We start from the raw sequence: 26,665 nt of genomic DNA, 5'->3' as shown, positions 1-26,665 counted from the left end.
ACGTGAAAACAGAACAGTTGTTGAAATTGCACATTCGATGGTGAATGCAAGTAAACTATAAAGAGGATTGTGGGCAGAAGCTTGCACTATATCAGTCTATATTTTAAACTGTATTGGAAGGTCTTCAGTTCCACACAAATTTCCGTATGAGTTGTGGTACAGTTGACAAGTAGGAAAATTTGATCACCTCAGAATTTTTAGCACAGTTTTCCATCTTTGTATAAACAAACATTTCTGCTCAAAGTTTAATGAAAAGGCTGTTTTTGGACAACTTCTTGGCTATGTCAGTGACGAAGATGGGTGTAGACTCTGAATTGCTTCCAAAAAGAGTCGTTTTGAGTCACGATGTAAAATTTAAGGTAGAAATAATTTATAGTTTCTGTAGTGATCATATTACATTTGACATTCCTTAGCAGCCTTCTTCTGGAGGAAATAAAAGTGAAGAAAAATTTCATACAAACATTACCCCTATCACTGGCTACTACCAGTGGTAGCGGTCATGTGCGTATGAGGTGTGCCTGCTTGTGTGAATGTGCATTTTTCCTTTGCTGAAGAAGGCTTTGTCCAAAAGCTGTAATGTATAAGTTTATGTTTGTTGTGGCTGAGTAGCAATCTATCCTTTTCCTAACATTGTTGATATTTCAACCTAGAGTTTCCATTGTTTGAAAAAAATTTAATACGCTTGATTCGGGAGGAAGTAATATTCAGATGACGATAACATGGAATCAACGGTATTCCTGAAGGCCGAAGCTACTGAATTTTCTTATGAAGATGAACTAGAGAACAGAATACAGTGAAGAAAACCAGCCTGGATAGAAAGTGGTGAGTTATTGACACTAATAAAAGTTAAGTGTTGGTGAACGTGAAGATCCAAACCTTTTTTCTAATACATTGTAGTCAAATAGATGCAAACTATTAATGAAGAAATAGTCTGATGGAAAAAAATTGCAACACCAAAAAATAATGTAGAATAATGAAATTACAGGAATACATTTGTCTAGGTAACATAAGTGATCAACATTGCATGATGATAGGTTAATGTAAGCACGAGGTAAGCCATTGCAAATGTGAAACGCTGTTACATTAATAACTTGTGTAACTGCCAGAATGTTGTACAGATGCTGGATGTCAGTTTGTGGGATGGAGTTCCATGCCAGTTGCAGTTGGATCCGTCAATACAGGGACAGTTACTGCTGGTTGTGAATGAGGCTAGAGTTGTCATCTGATGGCGTCCCATATGTGCTATATTGGAGACAGATCTGGTGATAGAGTAGGCCTAGGCAACATGTTGATACACTGTAGAGCATGTTGGTTGCAACAGCAGTGTGTGGACGAGCATTATCCTGTTGGAAAATACCCCTTGGATTGCTGTTCATAAATGGCAACACAATAGGTTGAATCACCAGACTGATGTACAGTTTTGCAGTCAGGGTGTGTAGGATAACCATGAGAGTGCTCCTACTGTCACACAGTCTCACCCCCGACCATAATTGTAGTTGTAGGTCCATCCAGTGTGTCTAGGCCACAGACAGGTTGGTTGCAGGCCCTCGGCTGGCCTTCTTATAACCAATACACAGCCATCACTGACACTGAAGCAGATCCAGCTCTCGTCAGAAGACACAACAAACCTCCACCCTGCCCTCCAATGAGCTCTCGCTTGACACCACTGAAGTCACAAATGGCAATGGTTTGGGGTCAGTGAAATGCTATAGTGTGTCTGGCTCATAGTTTCCCTTGAAGTAACTGATATGTAACAGTTCATTGTGCCACTGTAGTGCCAACTGTTGGTAAGATTACTACTGCAGATGCAATATGATGCACCAGAGCCATGTACCAAACACGATGGTTGTCCCTGTTGGTACTGCAACTTGGCCGTCTGGAACATGGTCTTCTTGTGACCGCACATTCTTGAAACCACCACTCCCAGCAATCATGCACAGTGGCTACATCCTTGCTTAGTCTTTCTGCAATATCGCAGAAGGAACATCCAGCTTCTTGTTACCCTATTACACGACCTCATTCAAACTCGGTGAGATGTTGATAATGGTGTCTTTGTCCACTTAAAGGCATTCTTGACCAATATTAACTTACCTCATCCAATTCAAAGGTAACTAATGTGCATGACGGTTACATTGTGTGTTTTTAAAGCAAAGATTGCATCCTCATAGTGGCTCTACTAGAATGACTCCTATGCAACTGATGCCAAATCTGAATAGAGCTCATCTTTCAGATGTAGAAACATGCGTACCAACTTTAGTGTATGTCACACAACTCTTTGTTGTTTGCAGTTTTTTTCCGTCAGTGTAGAAGAACTGAAAAGAAAAAACAGAGGGTTCTACGTCAAAAAGTTGCAGCTGATGGGAGCACCCACTTCAAAGCCCGATTACTTATAAAAGGGTTTATACAGTAAGGAGGAGTTGATCATGAAGATGCATATAGTTCTGTTGCACGTTGCAACACCATTTGAGTTTTGCTAATGGTAGCTACTTCAAAGATGATGTTAAAACAATGTGATGTGAAGATGGCTTTTTTGAGTGGAATACTTCAAGATGAAGTGTATGTGGAACAACAAGAAAGTTTTGAAGGTAACACATACCGAGTGTATCTCTTGAAATGGAGTGTCTCTGTGGACTTAAACAAGCACCACGCTGCTGGAACAAATGTTTTAAATTAGAGTCATGAAGGAAGTGGGTTTTTGAAACAATCCTACATATTCTTGTTTGTTTTCGTGAAAATCCAATGAACATAGACATTATGTAGTAATTTACTTAGGTGATGGTCTAATTGTTGACAGTGATGAAGAAGAAGTTACAGCTTTTCTGAACCCTCTACAACATGAAATTGATATATCAGCAGGGACCTTTGACAGTTTCCTGACATAAAGATAAAGGCTGAAGGATTATGATAAGGTAAGAAAAAGAAAATGATCAAGATGAAACAATTTTGCCCATCGCCTGTCATGAGGCAATTGGAAGTCTTAATTATCTCTCCGTAGCAATTTGTCCAGCCATAACTTTTGTGGTGAATAAACCACATGAGCTACGGGAAATTGAACTACTGAAGACTGTAATCAAGGATCGCATTTTCCCGTATCTGAAAGGTAAGTTAAATTGTGGTAAGAAGAAAATTTCATTGGGGACAAAGTGGACAAGAAGTCAAACAGCAACTGTGACCCCTCTGGTGGGGCAATACCATTGACAGGTCAGTTGCAGAAGGTGGTGGCTACATCTACAACTGTAGCAGAAATTATTACAGCAAGTGAAGAAGCCTAAGAAGTAATATGATTAAGTTGCTTATTAAGTGAATTAGTTGGAATCTCGGAACATTCCAACACTTTATATTGACAGTGCCAGTGCTTTAAAATTGGCCGAAAAACCCTGAATGTCATCATCAATCAAAACATGTAGAGATGTGACACTTCTGTTCATGAAAGATTCCCAAGTGGTGAAACTATGGTAGAAATAACCAATTGATTGCTTATCATTTGATGAAGCCACTTGAGTGTGTTTGATTTAATTTGACTGATTTTTTATTCATTTTCTTCCTTTGCGAGGAAGTGTTGTGATGAAAGGAAAAATATCTTATTGTTCACTGTATAGTGTTACGCCATTGTATTTTTCTGGAATATCATTTTCTTCTATACAGATTCTTTGAATTTTGTTTGTAGTTACAAAATAAAGCTGCATCTTGAGATGCAATGAAACTGTATTGTTCAGAGTTAATAATTTATAACAATTTATGGTCCCCCTTTAGGATTTGACATCCATTTTTCAAAATTTCACGGAAGTGTGAGCTATTTTGGGAAGTACACCTTATGTGGTGCATAATCTATCCACCTCAAAACCCATAACAGTAAGCACTCCATTTGAGGGAGGGGGGGAAGGGATGCCCCTGTCATGATTGTAACCCCCTGACATTGCTGGGGTAGCAACCCTGATGCCTGAAGCTGTAACCTCCCCAAGTAAGCCACTGAGTGTGCCCGTCCAATCAGGGGCACCAGGACTCCAGGCAACGGCTACTATAGCAGGTAGCCTTTGCCATGGTGGGATGGAGCCCATGGGGAAATCCTCCGACCAGAGTGAGTGGCATAAGGGCATGTGATGTGAGTGATGTAGGGATGGATGGTCTACAATGAAATGGATTAAGATCACCCATACTACTGGCCATGCCATAACAGTGGCTAGAAAGCAAGCATTTTAATGCAGAGGCTTACAACTCCATGGGCTTAGTATGCTGCAGAACAGGTAGAGGATCTTTTGTAACAACAAAGCCACAGTTTTTTGGGGAATATATTGAGGATTGGTTTGGAGGAGTTATGCAATAGAGAAGATGAGAAATAGATCTTTGGTGATCTAGACATTGTATGCTAACCAATCACAGTATGACAAGCTCAAGGATATGCCAGTTACACCTCCCCTTGTAACGAACTCAAGAGGGTTCGTCTTCCATCAGGACCAGATGTTACAACCACATGAACTCTGTGCTAAGCTATAGTGGCATGGAGTCCATTTTGTTTGTTGCAACCAGATAGAACCTAAGGGTGACAGGGTGGACCCTGGAGCTTTCATCCTACCCTTGAAGGGCAGTGTTCAATCTTTTAAGGTCGTGTTTTATAGGTGTGATGTTAGGACGTAGTTCCCTCCTCCTGCGAGGCACCTTAGGTTCCAGAAACTTGGACATATGTTTTTCCACTGCACTACTTGTAAGAAGCATGAGGGCAGTCCTTCTGAACAAACTGTCACATGTGTAAACATTAAGAAGTAGTTTGAAGAACCTGAACAACTTCTCCCAATTGAAAGTAAGTGTAACTTAGCAAGCATTGTGTCAAAGTACACATTTAGCATGATGACAAGGTCTCAAACTGAAACTTATGGCCCTAGTGGCATGTCACTGTTAACCACACAGAAACTGAAAATTTGCTGGGATAAGAAGGATAAATCAAAAGTTAAAATGAATTCTACTGTCCTGGGTTGATCTGGCTTTCATCCCCTTTAGAGATTGAACCCATGAGACTCTCACATTTAGATGGAATGTGACTGAGCACCATAGTTATTTGTACTCCCATTTCCTGTTCAGTGCTGTCTCAGTTTCCAATCTGACTTTCCTTCAATGGAACTGTAATGGCTACCATTTCCACCTGGCAAAACTCCGTCAGCTAATGGTTACTCGCTCCATAGTTGGTGTGGCACTTCAGAAGACACGGTTCTTAGAAATCCTTTGAAGCAAATTCACAGGTGACAAGGACCAAATAATGGAACAATTAATTTCAGAAATGTACCATAGATTGTACTCTCTGCTGCCTGAGCATGTTACGCTTGATTGAGTGATTCAGTGGCCCATCCATAATGGCCTCTGTGACAGGAACCATTTTCCTATCAGTCCCTCTTTCTCAGACTACTGACTAATATAACGTGTGCCACATTGGGCCCTTCAGAAAGCCAGCTTGACAAGCTTGCACCTCCAAAGCAGCTTTTGAAACCAGTCAAGATAAAGCTATTGAAGGAGTTATTCAAGAAACTATTGACATGGCTGTACACGCTGCAGAAGCTAAGATATCCTATTCCTCCTGTGCTGTGTGGTGGTCTGAATACATTGTGGCGGTTGTCAGAGAATGTTGAAGGGCACTCCAACAATACAAACGTTAAACTTCCTGGCAGATTAAAACTGTGTACCGAACCGAGACTCAAACTCGGGACCTTTGCCTTTCGCAAGCAAGTGCTCTACCGACTGAGCTACCCAAGCACAACTCGTGCCCCGTCCTCACAGCTTTAATTACGCCAGTACCTCGTCTCCTACCTTCCAAACTCGGTCCGGCACATAGTTTTAACCTGCCAGGAAGTTTCATATCAGCGCACACTCTGCTGTAGAGTGAAAATTTCATTCTAAATACAAATGTTATCCTTCTATGGAACATTTGATAGCATTCAAGAGACTTGGAGCAAAAGTGTGAATTGTAATAAAAATTGCAAGCAGGTGTGATGGGAACAGTATGTATCATCTAAGAGAGCCAACACCCCATCATCCCAAGTGTGGAGTAAATTTCACCACATTTGTGGCCACCCACCGTGTACAATAATTTCTGGCATCTCCCTTAGTAGTAACATCTGTACTAATCCGACAGTCATTACTGAATGTTTTGTGGCACACTTCGCCAAAGTGTCTGCATGTTGTATCTGCCATGTTAATTTCCTGATGTGGAAGCACCTGACAGAGCAAAACTATTTATTCTTCCGTTTAGTGGATGTGAGTTCTACAGTGTTTTGCATGACCCTCTTTACTATCGTAATTGATGGGATCGTGACTGCTGTCGGACCTTTGGTTTCACAGTCGCTGTATGTGGGTGGTCTTTGCTGGTATTACAGCTCTACATCATTGCGCACCACAGTAGGTCAACCTCAAGGAGCCATACTGAAAGTATATAATTATGCCTTTAATCATTAATATCAATTTTTTCATGTATAAACTCATGTTGTGCATTTTTGTAGACTTTGTGCACCCACATGCAGAACATTAGCTCAGTATACAGTCACTTGAAGTTGTTGGAACTTTTCGAATTCTAAGGCCTCTTACTTAACAATAAGTTAACATGCTTGTCAAATGTACGCCGGTTCAAGGCAGATTGGATGAGGAAACTTCATACGTTCAGTTTTCTCAGCAGCACCTCATGGACTGTATACCACACAGTTCTTTTGAAGTTCTATAAATCTACAAAGCTTTGATTTTATCCCATGTGGACTAAGGATGTACCGCTTAAGAGTCGGCAGCAACATCAGTACTGAGCTTGTTGGGCCCTATCCACCAGAGTGGTAAGCAGCTGGTAACTAGAGCTTTCCATATGAGCCCTACAGATGGGCTGCTGTAGAAGCTGATATGTCTCCATTGACAATCAGATGTCAGCAACTATTGGTGACCTATGTAGTCACAGTCTTTCATATGCGTATCAGTCCGTGTTGCTCCCGTGTTGCTCAACTATGTTTAACAACCAGCAGTTCATCTTGTGTACGAATTGCCCAGAAATGGATAGACCAAAAATGGCTAGATCAGGTGGGATACAATTGGAAGCTCTATGCAAGGATCTTCAACTACCTCTCTTGTCTGTCTCCCAGAAGTTCCCTCTTGGCATCCCCTATGGTATGTACTCAGTCCTATGGTTTGGATAGACTTCTTTTGTGGTCCTAAGAAAAATGCTGATCCCACCATTCTCACAGGCCTGTTACATTAAGTTCTCCATGTCGACCCAAATTTGACAAACATCTTCGCGGGTGGACCAAAAGTCAGTGACTGGGTCAGTTTTGCTTTTGCACATTCAAGGTGGCACGAGAATGCTGTTGAATGTATGTAGTGTATACACTGCAGAGCTGGTTGCCATGTTACCAGCTCTGCAGTCTGTTAAAACTCTTGCCTTAAAAGTCTTCTCAGTTTGTAGAGACTCCATGAGCTGCTTACAACACAGGTCAGTATTACACCAAAAACTTTTTGCTTGCTGACATCAAAGACCTATTAGTTGACTTCCACAGGTTGGTTTCAGGAGGACTCCGCTCAATGAAGTTGTGGCAGTTCTCGCACAATTGCCCATGTTCTTGCTGAGTGTGACCTGCTGGCTGATCTGAGATGAGCAGTCAACCTGTCTACCTCAGTACATCACATACCTGAGGACAATGGGGTAGCAGCTACCAAAATCATACCTTTCTGAGTGAAAGTGGATTTTATAACAAAATCAGACGCACCTTACATTTGGTGTCTCGAGTGGTTATGGGTGAAATACCTCTCCCTGCAGCATGTGCCCTAAGTGACTTCAGACTACTTCCTCCCTCTGCACTGTTGTGCATTTTTAAATTATATATGTATTTTATATATCTAACTGTTTAAGCTAGTTCACACTCTAGTCCATACCGTCTGCAATTCCTCACCCAATTTTAGTTTTCCATAGAGTTTTAAATGTGGAAAATATGTTCTTGTCAGATGCTTTGATAGTTTTGACATAGCATCATAGTAAAGCACTGTTAAAACTGAACTGTCAAAATATCTGACAAAAATGTATTGTTACATTTCCTGGCTACAAGAACTATTATACTTACTGAGACATGACAGAGACTTTACTATAGATGCAATATGGTCATCACTTCCAACTATATGTCGTTTGACAATGGTGATAAGCCAAAACAGGCTTGTTGTGTAAAATATTAAAAAACATATTACCTTATTGCAGCTGGTTTGGAGCATTCATTTCCATAATATCTTATACTGACGTGTACTATGCTGGGGGCCCAACAAAACATAAGATTTTAGTTGTACTGAATATGATGTACCACTCTGATGTCTTCTACAGTGACCAGCTACAGTTTTTACCTGCCTGGGTGTTATATCACTTTTAACTATCCTGCTAAAATACTGTCATGCACATTTTCAATCACGATGACACTGACACAACACTGGAGTGACAATTCTCCTTTCCTCGTTTCATATCATTTTCTGTCATTTACCTGTGAATTGAGGGATTGACAGCAAAGTAATTTAGTCCCTTTAAACAAAGCCATAACAATTCTCTGTTATTGAATGTGTTAGCTCGCAAGGAGAGCAGTTGGGAAGTGACGGAAATGCACCTGCATCGGGATACATAGCACATCTGAATTGGAAAATGAAAAAGCTTCCATCACTGAATTTGCACTGATCTGTAGCATGAAGTAATTGACCTGTACAAATCGACAAGCAGTACAAAGGTGGCATAGATTTCTCCAAACGTTTCCCTTGGTATCGATTTCCCCATTTATACAAGTGTTGATATGTCTCACCACTGTGTTTCCCGTGCTATTGAAGGAGCTACAGTACTCGCTGCTTGCAAGACTGCTGACCGCCTGCAATGCTGACTGTTCGCTTGCAGGCCTCTCCTGATCATTTGATCGCAGAGCACATTTGTTGTGAAGTCTTGCTTTAAACTCTTAATAATAATTATGAAATTTCTACAGAGAATCTACTAATGCATCTGTTTCATGAATTCGATGGTTAGCGAAATAAATGTCTGGCACCATGGGCTGTGTGGAAAATATGCGAGTCACAAGAACTGGATTATTATTCAGTAATTCCTGTTCTTCACAGAATCCTCATGTTCTGTAATCTTATATAAGAAGCAGAATTTTGTAGAACAACTTAATATAACTATCTTCAATAACATTGCAGGTTGTTGATTTTATGGTAAAGAAACTTAATAATGAGCACATTGCTCATCATTGTCTGTTGTATTTGATCCATCACTTTAGAAAAGAATGAGGCTACAAAAGAGAATAAAAGTATTGCTAATAACTGAAATGTGTGTTGCCTGTAAATCGAGTGAAAAATTATTTACAATTTTATTTTTATAATGTTAAAGGGGGAAGCATTTAATCTTGAATATTATGTGTAGTATGATTTGAAGACTAAAAAGTATAACGGTGACCTTTGACAATTGTGACATGAATACACTTGCCAAGAAGCAGTGCCTCAATTTAAGATTGTCTTTCATCTTCACACTATTTACGGAACATTAGTCACATAATATGTCATTCTCCATTGCTGTTTTATCAGCAAACAAATAGTAGATGTCTAATCTTAGGCTCCAGGTGACCCATGTCGGCAACCATTGTACTGTCAGTAGCTTGTGACAGTGATGGAAGTTGTCAATAAAAGATTGAATGCTTTGTCTCATTGAGCTTCACAAGGACATGGAAATTATTTATTGCATGTATGTTGTTTGTTGATTCATGTCTGCCACCTTATTAACAAAATTACCTGGCTTTTCAGCTGCAAATGCGGCAGCGGCTGCAGCAGTGGCTGCCGCAGCTGCGGCAGCGTCTTCTTCGACGGTCATCCCTTCTGTCGGCACGTCAAATGCAGCACCCGGACAGCCGGCGACGAATAATGCAGCGATACTCAGCCTTCTGAACAGCAATAGCCTGACAAACTCTCAGCAGCTAATTAACAGCAGTGTGGCAGGTTCTAGCGTTCAGCAGCATAAGATCCTTACGTCAAGTCCAGGAAAGATGACTCTAGCCAATCTGCTGAACTCTCGTCGTATAAACCATAACAACATAGTGAATAGCAGTGGTGTCTCTATTGCTAATGTTGTTGAGCAGAACAGTGGAGTAATAGCCCAGCATCAGATGCAGGTGACTCAGACCCAGGCACAGCCTCAGCAGCAGCTACAAGTGAAATCCTCACTTCCTGCATTAGGGTCCCCTTCGACGTCGCAGCAGCCACAAGACTTTGCCTTGGGCAACAACAGTGGTTATGCAAATACATTCACAAGTGTTCCTATTAATACTGCTGGAAATGCAGGTAAGTTAAATACTCATGTGTTTCATCATTTTCTCCTCTAACAAAATTAGTTTTCACATCTTTTATGACGTAAATCGGAAGTTGAACAAAGTAATGTGAGTATCCACATGACATTTTGTCGAGACACTTTTTGTATCTTTTGTAAAGGCAATTACACTCAAAACTAATAGTCACCCCGGTTTATTCGACAGATTGAGACTGAATATTTCAGAACACAACATGGATCAGTGCAGGTTATCTTTAAGCGAGCAGTCCAACCGTGTTCATTTCACACATCTGATCAGACCGCCCCTGGGCGAGCTTATGTGCACGATTTGGTAGGTGTGGCCATGTCAGAGAGCACCCCTGGTCAGAGATGCCACCTAGGTATCGGCTCTGTGGTGGTTGACAGTGGTGTTCCACCAGCTACTGTTTCTATACTGATATTGGGATATGCTCTGTTTCCGTACTGATATTGAGAGCTCCCATTACATCCCTTTTCCCCTCAAGCAGTAACAGCCATGGAAAAAGAAGCATGTGGTACCTGGTGTGAAGGAGCTGCCACCAGGAAGGGCAGCAAATCGGTGCCCAAGGGTGTCGCTGCGGATGGTCAGGGCAGAACGAGGCTCGATGGAAGTTGCATGAGTCGCCACTGCAACAGAAGCTCCACCAGGTGTGGAGATGCAGATGGCTGCTAACCGTGATGATGAAGACAAAGTTGATTTTGATGGTGCCTTGGAAGGCTGTGGGCAGAGGCCACAGTTTACATCACGGACCCATGACGGGTGGAGTTCATACCGTGGGTCCAAGTTGGTGGTGTTGGAACTTGTGGCCCCACACTGGACGCCCACGTGGAATGAAAGAGCCCTCGCTGACAACACGTGCTGGTGGTAGGAGCAACATACCCAAGTGCAAAAAGTGAGTGTGGCCAGTAACTCGCCCTGCTGGGGTGTGGCCTTCAAACAAACTTGTCCTTAAAGTCACTAGAAAACTACATAGGTCTTTAGTACAGCATTAGATGTCATTTCGTTTCAGAGCTGGTTCTTTAATGTTGGAACAAAATATTGTGTGTTGCTATTGGAGGTTGAATGGAAAAACACAGTAAGGAGATGTTGAATCCCATTACGGGCACAAAACTGTTGAGAGTCATAAGAGGTGAAATCTGTCTCAGTATCTGAAACCGTAGTGTGTGCGGTGCCTTAGAGAGCAAAGATTTTATCCAGGACTGTAATAACAACACAGTTGAGACATAGGATATTCTTGACGCAAAAGTGAATAGAAAGAAAGAATCTTTGACAACCAACCACTTGGGGCCCAAAAATGGGGCAGCAACATTTAGGTGGATACGCTCCTACGGCGCTGCAGTGTTGTGCCAGGTAGTGACTAGGTCCACAACGCCAGAGTCAATGTCGGCCCACAATATGTGTTGTCACTCTCAACTTTTCATCCAATGTATGCCCCAGTGGGCTATGTACAAGAGGTGCAGCACTTGGGCCTGAAGAGAGGGAGGAATCGGGACATGGCAGTGGTTATCATCTTGAGACTCACAACAGAAACTCTTGATTTAGGAGGCAGAGTAACGTCAGGTCCTTGTGGATGATGGTCACAGCATCACATAATGTTAAGGGGAAACCTGAAATGGCCGAATAATTGCGACTAATTTCATGACATAAATTTTACAACCTGATGATGGGAGCATTGTCTCTTGAAACGCGTTGTTAAAATACATGTATAAGAATCGCAACAGTGATAACCAGTATAACGACAACTGCTACCTCGACTCCATTATATTATATTAAATCGTTCAAATTGTTCATAACTCTCAGGTTCTGGTTCCAGATGTGGATTGAAAAGACTTTCTAACATCACACTGTCAGTCAGCTCTTCTTTTATATCTAAATTTCTGTCAGTGTCGATCCATTCATTAACTACATGTGCTGAAAACACACTCAGTTCATAAGTGGACGCAGAATATAACACTCATACAATTTCAGAGTGATCATTTGTCAACTCATGATCATTTATATCACTTTCCATCTTGACTTCTTTGAGCAGCTTAAGCTATAGTTTTCTCTCAGCCTTGTACAATGTTTTTTCACAGAGGTGCAAGCAGCTTCTGCCATGAATATAGAGTGTTTAATGTTAAAATTGTATTGGAACTCTTTGATGCTAAAGTCAGAGCTTAAATAAAACCACACAGCACAGTACTATAAATTTAAGCCTAGTGAATGAAGAATTGTTGATACTAGCAGAAAACTAACAATGCAATTGGTTTGTCTTGATAAGAATATTATCACACGGTGTGGCAGACAACTGTTGCTGAGGCACCGTGCTGAATGGTTCAGATGTTTCTCAAAGGCATCCAGTTGTCATACAAACTGCTCTGACCTGAAAATACAGAAAAAATTCTGTGTGCCAGACTAACAGGTCTGCTGGATTTATTATGTCCCCAAGCCTTAATACTTCACATACTGTGCTACATACTTCAGAAACAACATAAGAAATTTGTAACAATTTAAATTCGAAATAGGTGTTGCCGTTAGTGTTTCTGTTGTAAGAGGTGTCATATTTTGCATTAGTTGTCTTTACATTAGTTAAATTCCATTTAAATTCTTTCCTGAAATCATATTTGATAACATTCAAAGACTTTTATTCCACAAGTTGCGCACATAAGCGAGTGCAAGGCGGCATAGTGGTTGAGATTTCGGACACACATTATGGAGGTCAGTAGTTCAAATCCCTGTCCGGTCATCCACGTTTAGTTTTCTGATGGTTTCCCAAACTTGCTTAAGACAAATCCTAGAATAGTCCCTTTGAAAACGCCGCAGGCAAGTTTCTTCCCTTACCATAACTTGTGCTCAGATTCTTACAACCTTTTTGCTGTAGTAGGGAAGGCGAATGGTCAACTTCGATTTATTGGAAGAATTTTAGGAGTGGCTCACCTGTAAAGGAGGTTGCATGTAGGATGATGGTGCGACTTAAGAGTACTGCTTGAGAGTTTGGGATCCGTACCAGGGGAGGGCGGGGGGGGGGGCAGCAAGATTGAAGGAGAACATCAAAGCAATTCAGAGGTGGGCTGCTAGATTTTTTTACGGGTAGGTTTGAACAATACCTAAGTGTTATGGAGATGCTTCAAGAACTCAAATTGGAATTCCTGAAGGGAAGGCAACATTCATTTTTAAGAAGCACTATTGAGAAAATTTAGAGAACTGGCATTTGAAGCTGACCACCGAATGATTCTACTATCAGCAACATACATCGCACAAAAGGACCATGCAGATAAGATTAGAGAAATAAGGATTTGTATGGAGGCCCACAGACAGTCGTTTTTCTCCTGCCCTAAATGCGAGTGGAGCAGGAAAGGAAATGACTAGTGGTGGTACAGGGTATCCGCTGCCACACACTGTACAGTGGTTTGTAGAGTATCTGTGTAGACCTAGAGGTACAATGCTTGCATACATTAGGAAATTTAACTGTAGCGAAATCATTGTGAAGGACTTATAATTATAGTGCTTGTTGTGATGAAGGTAACTACTTTGAATCATTCGTGTACATTCGTAACAGCTGTTCAGCAAATTTAATTTATGAAGTACAGTCAGCATCTATAATGAAAACGATTATTTACAGAGATTGTGTATTATATACATTTTCTGTTTTCTTTTTCGTTCCATGGTTTGGATGTTAAATATTGGTATTGTGTGTACACTTAAACTAATTTCAGCTGCTTTTGTATTAGTGCTTATTTTGTTCCATGTAGTAATAAATGAACAAGATACATTTTAGTACATAAACACACACAATAATCAATATAGGATTTCTTGTAAACTATAAATTGCACCAATCAGTTGTCCTTTTTAAATAATAAAATTTAAAAAGGATGACTGATCGCTGCAATCTACAATTTACAAGTTAATATGACAGTCACTGAGTGCAACAGTTTTCTGAATGGAAGGTAATCTGTTAGGATTTCTGATTATGATGATTACTTTTCTTAGGTACAAGTAAAACGGCCCCTCAGCCACAAGCAGTGACAGTCAATCACTCAGGCAGAATTCTCGGCACTGCTTCATTGCCCGCTGTAGCAGCGACCAGGAGGTTATCGGGCCAGTTACCAGCTGCCGACACGAGCTCCTCAGGAAGTGCCTCCAGTGCTAGTGTATCTGCGCCCAGTCTGCAAGCATTGCTCGCAGGTAATTCGTGATATGCGCCTTTCGTCATTGAATAAAATATTAATTTCTGGATGACTTTCTTCAGTATTTCAACATATTACTGTAATATTTGTGTTTGTTATTATCGGTTATCATGTCATGTTTGTTAAAGTGATATTACATAATCCATATCTTTAGCAGTATTTGCTAAGTATTGTAGGTAAATTAAACAGTAAAGGAAATGCTGAGAGGAATGAGAACAAACAACCATTCTAAACCATGGAGACCAGCTCTATTTCTTCTGTGGCCCAGTATAAAGCCTCCCCCCCCCCCCTTTACATTACCTTGTTTGTAAAGTAGAGGACCATACAACCATCCATTGCGAAGAGTATGCGATCTGTAATGGAACTAATCTGGATTATATAGATGGGAGTCGTCTTGGCTACATATCCTTCGATCCCATAATCCTCCTAACCTCAGTCTACATTAACCCCTACCTCACGTCCACACTGCCTCCACCTCCAACTCCACACCTGCCTCTGCCTCCATGCCCTCCTCCACCTCAAAGTCCATGTCTGCCTCGACACATTCCTCTGCTTCAAAAGTGCCTCCTTGTCTTCTGCGTCCACACGCTCCTTCACCTCTGCCTCGACGCCCGCCCCCGCGTCCTTGCCCACCCTGCCCCGCTTCAATGCCTGCCTCTGTGTTCCCACATATTTCTCTTGCCATAGGATGGTACAGTAAAGCACTGAAACTGCAGAAGAGGTCAAAAATGACCTCTGTCATATGTTTGTCTTAAGTGTCATACTCAACATGTTTTGCATTATTCATAAAATCATTTGAATTTTCCTAATTCTTTCTTGTCTTGATGACGAATTTACCAAATATTGATATTTTATTCACATTTTATTCGGTGTACCTGAAGCAGTTGAAGGGAGCAGTTTGAGACACCTCTAATTTTTTTCTTCTGAATATATTGTCAATAATCCAAGAGTGAAGTTGCAACATTTGAAAATCGTGAAGAGTTGTTACTGCTCATTGTTGCGTCTTGGTAGGTGCACTTTCCATCTTGGCAGATTCACATTCCAGTCTGTTACACTTTATATCATTGATTTATGTAATGTTCTTTGTCCATGAAAGACTCTTAAAATATGTCTCATCAGTGTGGACTTTCAGGTGAAGAAATATTACTTCTCTTACAGAATTCTGAGTCTGATTCAGAAATTGACTTCTGCGATAAACATTAGAATTTTGTACTACAGGCAAGTGAAGATGATGGTATGAATGAAGAGGGATTAGTGGATGAGGATTCAGATGCTGATCTGCATCTATTCTCAGCTCATCTGTTGCAGCAAGCTCACTTGGAAGCCTCTGCAAAAACGGTTCCTAGGGATAGAACCGAGTGGGAGATTGCCATTTTTCCATCTTTTGGAAGGAGATTGACAGTGAATAGTCTGAAGAAAGAGGGGTTTCATTACATAACACTTGTCAACGAGTCACTGTCGTCCGTGATTTCAGTCTTATTTTTGATGAAGCAGTGCTATGTTTCATGAAGAAATGAACAGAATCAAATATTTGAAATAATTGGATCATGTCACATGGGCCACTGGAAAATTTAATAGCCATTGTATATGCTCCGGGTTGTAGCTTGTGCAAAAGGTATGCGTGCAAATGACCATTGGTTGCTTTAAAGAGGGCCTAACCTCTTCTGCAACATTATGCTAGAGGCAGATTTCAGAATCTTCTCCGATTTCTTTGATTAAATGGAAAATTGACCCAGCTGAATGCGAACCAGCCGACAAATTCACTTTTGTATCTCAAATTTGGGCAAAATTCACAGAAAACAGTAATCAGTCTTACTGTCCAGGAGATACCATAACCATAGATGAGCAGCTATAATGAAGATAAACAAGATGCTGGTTCACTCGAGTTGTGTCCAGCAAACCTAACAAATAAGGTATCTTGATTGTTGCTGATATCTAGTGGCAACTTATATATGTAATTCTTTCCCATACCTTGGAAAAGAGGGCACGCACAGAGGCAAGCAACCAGTCAGAGTGTATGTTGTTCTATGTTTCATGCAGACATTACTAAATCTAGGAAGAAATGTAATAACAGACAACTTCTTCACATCCCTTCAACTTGCTATGAAGCTCAAACAAAAGAAATTTTCATTAGTTTGCACAACAATGAACATCATCCCTGGTGACATAAAGAAGCCAAATACTGAAGGCGACCCCCCCCCCCCCCCCCCCAAAAAAAAAAAAAAAAAAAAAGTATTATCATCCTGTGCCAGACTGACATCACAGACTGCACCACCATGACTGTGTAGAAAGGAAAGAAGAGTAAAAATGTCATTCTTTGGACAAGGGAAGCTCCCCATTGAACCCCCCTCAGATTTAGTGGCAAAATAGCCCAGTGGATAGCCTGTCAAAAACTGAATACAGATCAAGCATGAAAACAGGGTGAAGATGTACGTACTGATATGTGAAAAAAATAAGCAAAATAAAAACAGCAAATAGTCCAAGAATAAGATATGGAACATCAAACGAACTGCAAGAACCACTGCATCATGGTTGTGTTGTCACGGTGGTGATTGCAAAGTGAGAGATCCTTGTTCAAATCTTGCTTGTGCTCCCCTCCTCTCTGCAGGGAATAGTGAACTTCCTGTCTGGTCATTGACGTGTCTGTTCTCCTTTTGTAATCTTGGCTGTTGTTGTACTATACAATAGTTATAGAGCATGAGTTACGTGGTAAGAGTATATCACCGCTGCAAGTAAATGTGATGAATAGTAAGAGCAACGAGATGCTGCATAGACCTCTTACAGAAATGAAAACCACAAATAGACAGGTGTGAACTACATTACAATGAAGGAATTGGAGAGTCAAAACGGAACTTAAGAGTCATAATGTGCGGTACTTATGTGGAACAAATAAGAAATACATAAGGCTGGAGGTCCCTTCCTTACACCGCACTGTTGCATATGGACATTACTCCAAGACAAAATCATGGATTTGAAAACAACAGACACACACATCACTGATTGGGTGGACAGTTCATAATTTTGTGAAAAGAAAAGGGGGGGGGGGACAGGTAGGAGATTTGAACACGGATCTCTTCGTTCACAGTCTAACATCATGATCACATAACCACAATGCAGTGATTATTCAAATCCGCTTGATGTTGCACATCTTGAGCTTGGACCATTCACTGTTTCTGTCTTGCTTCTGTTTTCACAGTTCAGTACTCCTACTTCCTGTTTCATTGCTTTATCTGTGTTCAATTTGTGGAGGGCTATCCACTGGGCAGTCTTGCCACTAAATCTGAGAGGGGTGCAATGAGGAGTTTCTCTTGTAATAATCAGAGGAGGAAAAGAGAAGCCTGTTACCCTAACATTCTACATTGCAACAAAGTGTGGGTGGATGTTTTTGATGGAATTACCCATAAATATACTAAAAAGCTTGCATGTAGGAGATAGCTAATGTGTGACTTCCACATCATCTTGGACACTGCAGCAATAAATGCATGGGCCATCTAAAAAATAGTAATGAACAAGAAAATTGAAAGGAAGAATAATTTTTACTTATGGACCGTCTGACAGCAACTGAATAAAACACAATTTTAGTGCCATACGCATTTCGCCTTTATTTTTTTGACAGTCGGCAACAGAAACCAAAACATTGCATTAAAACAAGCGTTCAGTTCATAGGACTGTGGAATGTGGGAAAAAACTGCAAATTGACATTCATAAGAAGAAGAAGAACACCAAAAATGCAACAGGAGCATAATATGTAAGAAATTGTCCACGCAACCTGCCACTGATGATGCCTTGCAGAAAATAAAGGCGAAACGCATATGGCACTAAAATTGTGTTTTATTCAGTTGCTGTCAGACGGTCCATAGTAAAAATTATCAACCTACCGTAATATTACACGCAACTGAGGAAGACAGGGCTACAAAAGTTGAAGGTGAAAGGAAGAAGTTCATACTTCAACTGGCAAATGAATTCGAGGGAATGACAGAACCGAGGAAGAACAGACAAAAGAAGAGAATGTGCCACCAAAATGATGTAGAAAGCAGAATAAGTGCCAAATCAATCACTGCTAAGGCAACGAGACCAGTGACAATTATTTAAAGTACGCCAAAATGTGCTTGTACAACAGAAATCACTTGTGCTAAGTGCATCGAGCAAGATTTCAGTGACTTGGATTAAAAGTACAACAAAACAGTGTGAAGGATACATGCGAGTTTAATGTAGGCAATATATATTAAATGTGTCCAGAAAGTTCTACAGACAGCTACTATATGAAAATCTAAAGTTAAGGAAACTTGTCAGCATGAGCAACCATAAATTGGTAAGATATTAATTTATTGAAATAAGTAAGTAATGTATTAATTATTGTGTTAAATAATTATTGTTATATCTTGCAAAATGGCAGGAATTAACGTAAGAGGTGCTATCCAAAATTTTAGGGACTGGTGCTGCCATCTGTTGAAAATCTTACCTGTGGGCTAATAGTCACCATCACTCTCAAAGTAGTTCCCATCCGCATGTACACACCGGTCCCAGCACTTCTGCCACATGTCAAACGTTTTCTGGATGTCCTGTTCTTTGAGGGTGTTTATCACCACCAGCTATGCTTCTTGAATCCTCTCTTGGAGTGTCAAACCAAAGGCATTTCAACTTGTTTCAGTTTTGGGAATAGCGCGAAGTCGCAAGGTGCCAAATTTGGTGGGTACGGTGGGTGGGGTACAACTGCCGTGTTGTTTTTTGCCGAAAAGGTCCTGGGGAGCAAGGACGTGTGACTGGGCGCGTTGTGATGCAGCAACTAGTTCCCTTGGCGACAAAGTTCGGGCCATCGTCGGCGCACGTTTTCACGGAGCCGTCGCAAAATGTCACAGTAGTATGCGAAATTCACTGTTTAGTTTGGTGGGATGAATTCTTTGTGCACAATTCCCTTGGTATCAAAGAAAAAGATGATCATGCTTGTCACCTGTATCGCTTTTTGGGTCTTGAAGAGCCTGGCCTCCTCCACTGGGACGATTGTAGCTGTGTCTCTGGATCATAACCATATAATTGCAGGGGTCTGTGTATCACTTTTTCCAGGATTCGCACAGAATTTGATACACACGCACTGCTCTGTTTGTGGAACCATCGTAAAATCACCACACACCAAACAAAGAATATTACGGAAATCACTGTGGACACGCAACACATCCCCCAGCTGAATGCCACTCCGCACATTGACTCATCAGATATGCAGCTCTCCCCACCTAGTGGTGCAAAGATCTACTACTCCTACTTTCCAGATAGCAGCACCAGTTCTGAAAATTTTGGATTCCACCTCATATGCTAAAATAAAGTGCTTGTTCCCCAAATGAAATTTTCACTCTGCAGCAGTGCATGCACTGGCGCTTGTTTATGTCAAACATGAATATATTTTATTTGGGGCAAAAATATCCCTTTTTCCATTTTATGAATGTCAGAAATTCTGCTGTTGTAGCGTTACTTGGCTACCAGGGATTCTTTGTTAGTGGATTTTTCATTTCTGTTTATAACATTGCATTTCAGTATGTACTATCTATGTTGAGCTCTTCTCTTACATATTTATTCCTCCATCTTGTAAAATGTAATATTTCACTTTAACTGGGACATCATTTCAACTGCCTGTGTTTGGTTTTTCACCCTGAAAGGAGACCCAGTTTTCGCAGCCAGGCAGAAATTTTATTTAAAATGTCTCCAAACAGTCGCCTTTATTGTTCTCGGTTTAAATAAATGGATTTTTTTCATTTTAGATATGTGCATAACTTGTCACATTCTAAATAGGTGTTCTATTTGTCTATTAGCCATACATACCTTTGTTGTATTTTCATGCAGAATATAGTGATTTTTGAGTTCTATTTTGATGTTTTCATACTGTATCATATACATACTTGATTTAATAGATGAAGTTCCTTTTGTAGTCATCTTATTTGATTTTCAACCAATAGTAAGATGTTTATGTATCTATTAAGATTTAAGTAAATATCCAATCGTATTTTAAAATCTCATCAATTGAGAATACCGTCAACATAAATGTTAAGTAAAATCAGAAAAATGGTAGAAGTTTGGTTCATACTTCCATAGTATTTGTTTCTATGGAGATTGTTAATGACTAGTAGCAGGAGCTTATTCTGTGGCTTCGTTTTATTTACCCATAGTTACTTTTTGTATGGTTTGATCTACTTGCTACATGTATTAGTGCTTTATACTGCTGCAATAAATTTTGAACCTGATGCGCAGAAATTGTAATGCTCCACTGTCGTCTCATGTCTGTTCCTCATTGTTGGGAGCTCAGGATTCTTATTGTGCTAGATGTCAATTGGAATCTGTGGAAATTAGTGAAGTTTTCTGTCTAGTCTTGTTGTTGTCCATTTCTTTGTGGCAGAAAACATGCGGTCACAACTACAGAATATCACTTAGTTTGTGATCTGTAGTATGTGTCATTAATAAAGAAAAGTTTGATGCAACCATGTGGTTGATTTGGAGTGCTAAAGGTCTCCTTCACTATGATAATGTCACCTGCACACTGATGTGTCTGCCTGCTACCACAACTAGAATGTAAGACAAGGAACGATTTGTAAGAATCGTCATTGATTTATAAAACAAGCTAAGTGGGAAAGTCTTTAAAATATAATATTAATATTGCAGCTTAAGGCTGCTCCACTGTTGTTTTTGCATCACTATAATAAACGATTTTTGCTGCCTGGTGACCTTAAAGTTCGATTGTATAATGTTAAAGGATGGGGCACCCAGTTTATTTATCTCTACAGATTCTTTTAATTTGCTTTTACAAAAATGATAATACTGTAGTTCCATTCATCACAGTGGTGTGGTTAAAATGCCATATGAATATTGCCACTGGCAAGTGATTCTTGTCACTTAACTGATGTACTGGATCTTCTGTTCTCATGAAAGCTTCTGTTACAGGTACACCATGTGCTGAGAAGCCGAGCCCCAACATCACAGTCTCATTATTAGAAAAAATCAACGCTTCAACTCCAGGATCTCTTCCACCCTCGTCTCCACAAACTCCCCAGTCCCCTTACACACCTTTACCAACGTCCAGTCCAAGTGCACTGCACTTCACATCTCCTCCACCCAAAATTCAGCAGCAACAACAACAGTTCCTTGCACAATCACCATCACCAAAGACTCCATCACAAACATTACAGTATTCATCACCTTCCCCAAAGACTCCTGCCACACCTTCACCACTTTCGAGCCCCCCTCAGCCAAATGTTATTAGCCTCGCAAGCCTACAAGGAGCAGTGGCCAATATCCCTGGGTTGCAAAATGTGCAGGTAACTGATTTGTAGATTTTTAAACATATTCAAATGTGAAAAGTAGTGACTTCCTCTGATTGATAATCTCTTAAACATTTCAGACCACATTGTGTAATTTATTTTTATGGTGAGTAATATTGATACTTTCAGAGTGTTAACACAAAATTACTCATTCGTGTTCATTCAGTCTCTGTTGCTCCTGATTCTTGATTCTGCTAAGTATATTTTAGTACTAAATTGTTTGATATTCTTATCTGCATAATTAATTATCTCTTAATTGTTTAATGGTTGCTTAATTTCAACATGTAGCAATTACAAAAAAAGGAAGAAGAGACATACTGGGGCACATTTGAAAAATGATTTTATAGTAATAAATCTGTATACCAAACAATGAGGTCATTTTTGAAATTTATTGTATGAATGTGAGTAGGAAGTGACTTTAAGTGATTGGTCACTAAGTCATATATTTTTTTCTGAAGAAAGGTGATGTGATACTGCAAGAGGAATTTGACAGAGCACTGAAAGACCTAAGTAAAAACAAGCAACTGGAGTAGATGACATCTCCACGGAATTACTACGAGATTTGGACATCATGATAAAATTATTTCGCCTGGTATGTAAGCTATATGAGACAAGCAAAATATTCAAGAAGAATTTAATAATCCCAATTCGAAAGAAGGGAAGTGCTGGCAGGTGTGAATATTACTGAACCATCAGTGTAATAATTCATTGTTACAAAATAACAACATAAATGACTTGCATAAGAATGCAAAGATGGGTGGAAGCTGCCGGAAGATCAGTCAGGTAGTGACATGCAAGGCAATACTGACTCTGGAATGTGGTCTCGCAGATTTTCTCAGCTCAATTTATTAATGGTATGCTTTCTGTTGTTCAGGCAAGGTGTTAGTTCCATTTTGATTCACAATGTTTTACAGCACTGGTGGATGAAATACATGGCAGGCTACTGGTAAATAAGGTGCTGGGCTGCAAGCTTTGATTAAATTGATGACTCCACACTCCTGTTTATTGGGCTTTATGACATTTTTATTTTAGGAGACATCCTAATAACACTTTCACAGAGACTTCACATTTATACGACAATACTGTTCATGTGCTATTTCATTTTATGATTATATTCAAGGCAAGCTTGGAAGCAGCTTATTACTAATTATCTTCTGTTGGCTGCCTGAAATACACCGCGTGCCATGTTTCTATTCGAATCTACTGCTCTTGCTGAAGATAGGGGGCAGATAAGGCAAGTAAGGGATTCTTGGTTTTTGTTCTTCCATCTCAGACACAATTTCTCCTTTTTGTCAGACTGAATCCCATCCCTTTGGAACACTGTAAGTGTTGTAATTCTTCAATGCAGTGCTCCTTGTCTCCTGACTACATTAGAGCTTCATAGACCAGAGTTTTTATCCTGAAATTTCTTTGTGACGGATGATGATACTAGAGTCATGCAGATAGAGGTCAGTGTGCATGGCTTCTGTATGTACACTGTCTCCCTGGGGTCCATTCATTCCTCTCTTAACTTCATGTTGAGGAATGATAGCTGGCACTCTTTTTCAAGTTCCAGTTTTTTTAATTAGAATGGATGGGGTTCAAATGTTCTAGGAACTCTTATTAATCTTTTCACTGGATTTATTTACTCTTTGATGGAAAATATTATGAACAAACTGATGGTGTGCCGATAAGTAGTCAGTTATCACCTGTCGTGATGGTCGTGCATATGTAACACTCCGAAGTACACACAGTAGACTCCAACAAGTCAAACAACTAGTTTCTATCCATATGTCGAATGATGCCTTTGTGGTGTGTCCACTTGGGGTGTAAAAATTTACGGAGTGCATGGAACATTAAACTCTTTCCTTTCCATAATTAAATTCATGATGGAACTTGAAAAAGAGTACCAGCTTTTTTCATTGACATACTAATTATGACAGTAAATTCTTCATTTTTGTCCACTGTTGATTTACAGTTTCTGAGGGTATTTTTGTTCCACCATTACAACTAAAAGAAAATGAACCTTTTCTCACCAGATGTGGTTCACTTTATTGAAATAAAGCATTGGTGATCTATAATTAAAGATATTTACAGTTTGATTTGTAGTTTTTACTTAAGTTAATTTCTGCTAGATTTTTTGCTTTCGTCAAGAAATGAACTCTGCTAGCAAATTTTTGGTTTCTTTCATTAGGCATTGGTAGTTGTGGTCTAATTTTATTCTGATTTGCAGAATTGTGCATTTTTTAAAGTTGAACACAGCACAATTTCGTACACCAATATTCACTGTTTATTTGTATACTTATAACGAGGGGACCTTCTAGTCTCGAAATTTAGTTCAGGGTGAGACTATGGAGGTTAGTGGTATACCTCAAGGGTATCCACTCATAGAAGTCTTAAAGTGCACTATCCAGAAAATTCTGATAAAAGGACTTTTAAAAGTTTTGAAAATAACTCATACACATCTCATATGTGGGTCATAAGTAGCAAGGCAGCAGATAAGTTTGCTCAGTCAATACTGTGCCAGACTGTCATGCACCTGATCTTGTTTTGATCCTACCTACCTGCCAGTAAGGCTTCATTTGTTGTTTTTAATTGTTTTAAAAATTATAACAACTATTAAATACAGTTAATGACCTAAAGTATTAGTATTTAAATCATAAATAATATTTTTTTTATAAAGTAGCTGTCACAGCTACTTAAAATGTGAATAACACTCACCAATATTTTCTTTTCAAAAAGGTTAAATAATTTCAGAAGCTTTATTAATGGAGGTAAATTAATTACCAGTCAAAAAATTTTGGGTGAAGTTTCAGTTTCATAAAATTTTGCACAATATCATGTTCCCTTGTCACTTTTGTATTCTATGTGCAAGCACCAGAATGATAATTGTCATAAAAACATTGAAAACAAAAAAAATATTTTGGCATCTTGCACAATTTATGTAGGACGATTGTTTGCACGAACCCCCCCCCCCCCCCCCCCCCCCCCCCCAAAGGATCTGTTGAAAAACGTACTACGTTGACATTCCTGTAAACTTCTGTTTCTTCAGAAAGCCTGGAAGCGTACGAGGCATATCAGATCATTTTCTTAAACATTGGTGATGACAGCTAGTGATACACTATTGCTTGTGGTTTTTTTGTACAGTCTTCCTGAGAATTTATTTCCCTATTATTTTCAGAAGATAAGTAGAATTTTGTATATGCATTATCAGATTTTTTGCTTGTCTATAAAAATAGATGTTACATTGTTGAATGAGTGGAGTACACTTCAGAGGAACCACTTGTTGGTGATTTGTTGTCATTCTGAAAGATGTTGTCATACCCAACTCACGCTTTTCTTGTTTACTCCAATAGTCAGTAATTAACAGAAACTGTTCTTCACCCTTATAAGACTTCAAACACTGGTTGAGAAGGTCAGTATACAGTTCTGTTCTTAGCTTCCCAGATTTGAAAGATGTTATTTCAATGTTTTCATAATTTTGCTCATATTATTTTACTGTTTTTTAAACTTTGAGGATCAAAGTTACCAAGTGCCTCTTGTAAACACACACACACCTGAGGTAGGATGTTTCCAACAGAGTATGAGCAGTATATGTATGCATCACTTTATTCATGTCGTGTTTTTTGACGAAAATAGTTTTGTTTCTTGGACACCCAGAGTCCTCTTGAACACTGACTGTTACTGACATCCTGGGAAGAAAAAGCAACTGAAATTGAATTATTTTGCCAGAGAATTGTAAAAATAGAGAGCAAACTGGATTTTTAAATACATTGCAATAAATTCCTGTTGGGTCAGTGTTGACAACAAAATCTGTGTTGAAATTTGATATCAGTTTTAACGTCTGGGTTCAGAAAGTGTCCGCAGCAGCCAAGGTTTCTTTGATCGTTGCCATTTCTTTACTTATTTTTTAGTCTATGATCCCAGCTGTCAGAAGCTTTAAATTCAAAATCTGTAAACTGCTGTGCTGTTGCTAAAGCCCACTGTTGTAAATTCAATATTGTCACTTGCTAATAATTCTCTTGTGCTTCAACAAAACAATCGTTTGTCCAGGAACTGATTGCTGTGTACTTATCAAATTGATTGCCTTCTTTTTTTCCCTACCCATTTTGGATGACTATTACTTCTTTCTTAATAGGCTGCAGTCCCCTGCCCCCAGCCCTCCTTTTTAAAGTTTCCACAATGGGTGAACTTCTGTGATGATACTAACAACGTTAATCTTTCTATCCAAAGAAAGACTTCTCATGCCTTCTTTTGTTCTGGTTCTTTGTACTTTTTGAAAGGTTCACCTTCACAGTTTTCATTTTTGTGAGCAAGTTCATCAGTCACAAGGACTTTTATCAGCCAACATGTAAATGGTATGCCTGTAATTTCTTCGCCCACCAGCATTGCTTCACGAAAAAATGCCATTGAAGATTTTGATTTAATCAAATTATTTGCAGTAAGCAAGCTTTCATAATAAATAACTGCATCTTTTAACGCCATCTTCAACATTTCACTGTATAATGAATGTGCAGCCTCTGATACTTTCATGATGCCTTTGGCAGACATTTTTAATTCACAATATTGTAAAACTGCCGACAATATTTCACAGTACAGAATGCTCCAGTCTGCGAAAGTTGAATAAACTGGCACTGTAGCAGGTAAGGTCCAGTGTTCATATAGTTCTGTGTGGGCCTTGACACTTACTGATCGTCTGCCTGTTTGCATAAACAGTAGGGCAACATCTATACCCTGCTTTTCCATGAAGACACTTTTGCCTTAAATTTACAATGAATATTTAGAATAATTCCACAGCTTATAATATTACCCAGCTTTGTAATAACATTGTAATGACAGTTATTAATGCTTTAATTTACCACCATTAAAATGCATTTGAAATTATTTATGATTTAATTGT

General features: G+C 39.5%; 1 protein-coding gene across 2 annotated transcripts in view; it reads left to right on the top strand.

Annotated features, from left to right (window-relative positions):
• Positions 1-26,665, top strand: part of LOC126094773 (putative mediator of RNA polymerase II transcription subunit 26) — a 261,755-nt gene that overhangs the window by 108,730 nt on the left and 126,360 nt on the right. For both annotated transcript variants that reach the window (XM_049909325.1, XM_049909326.1), the window contains 3 exons: positions 9,778-10,311; positions 14,286-14,480; positions 21,410-21,783. In XM_049909325.1, the coding sequence (XP_049765282.1) occupies positions 9,778-10,311; positions 14,286-14,480; positions 21,410-21,783 (1,103 nt within the window). The remainder of the gene's footprint in view (positions 1-9,777; positions 10,312-14,285; positions 14,481-21,409; positions 21,784-26,665) is intronic.

Source organism: Schistocerca cancellata, chromosome 8 (genome assembly GCF_023864275.1).
Source record: "Schistocerca cancellata isolate TAMUIC-IGC-003103 chromosome 8, iqSchCanc2.1, whole genome shotgun sequence".
NCBI lineage: Eukaryota > Metazoa > Arthropoda > Insecta > Orthoptera > Acrididae > Schistocerca > Schistocerca cancellata.
Note: the sequence above shows the minus strand (reverse complement) of the source record. Positions and strands in the feature narration are given on the sequence as shown.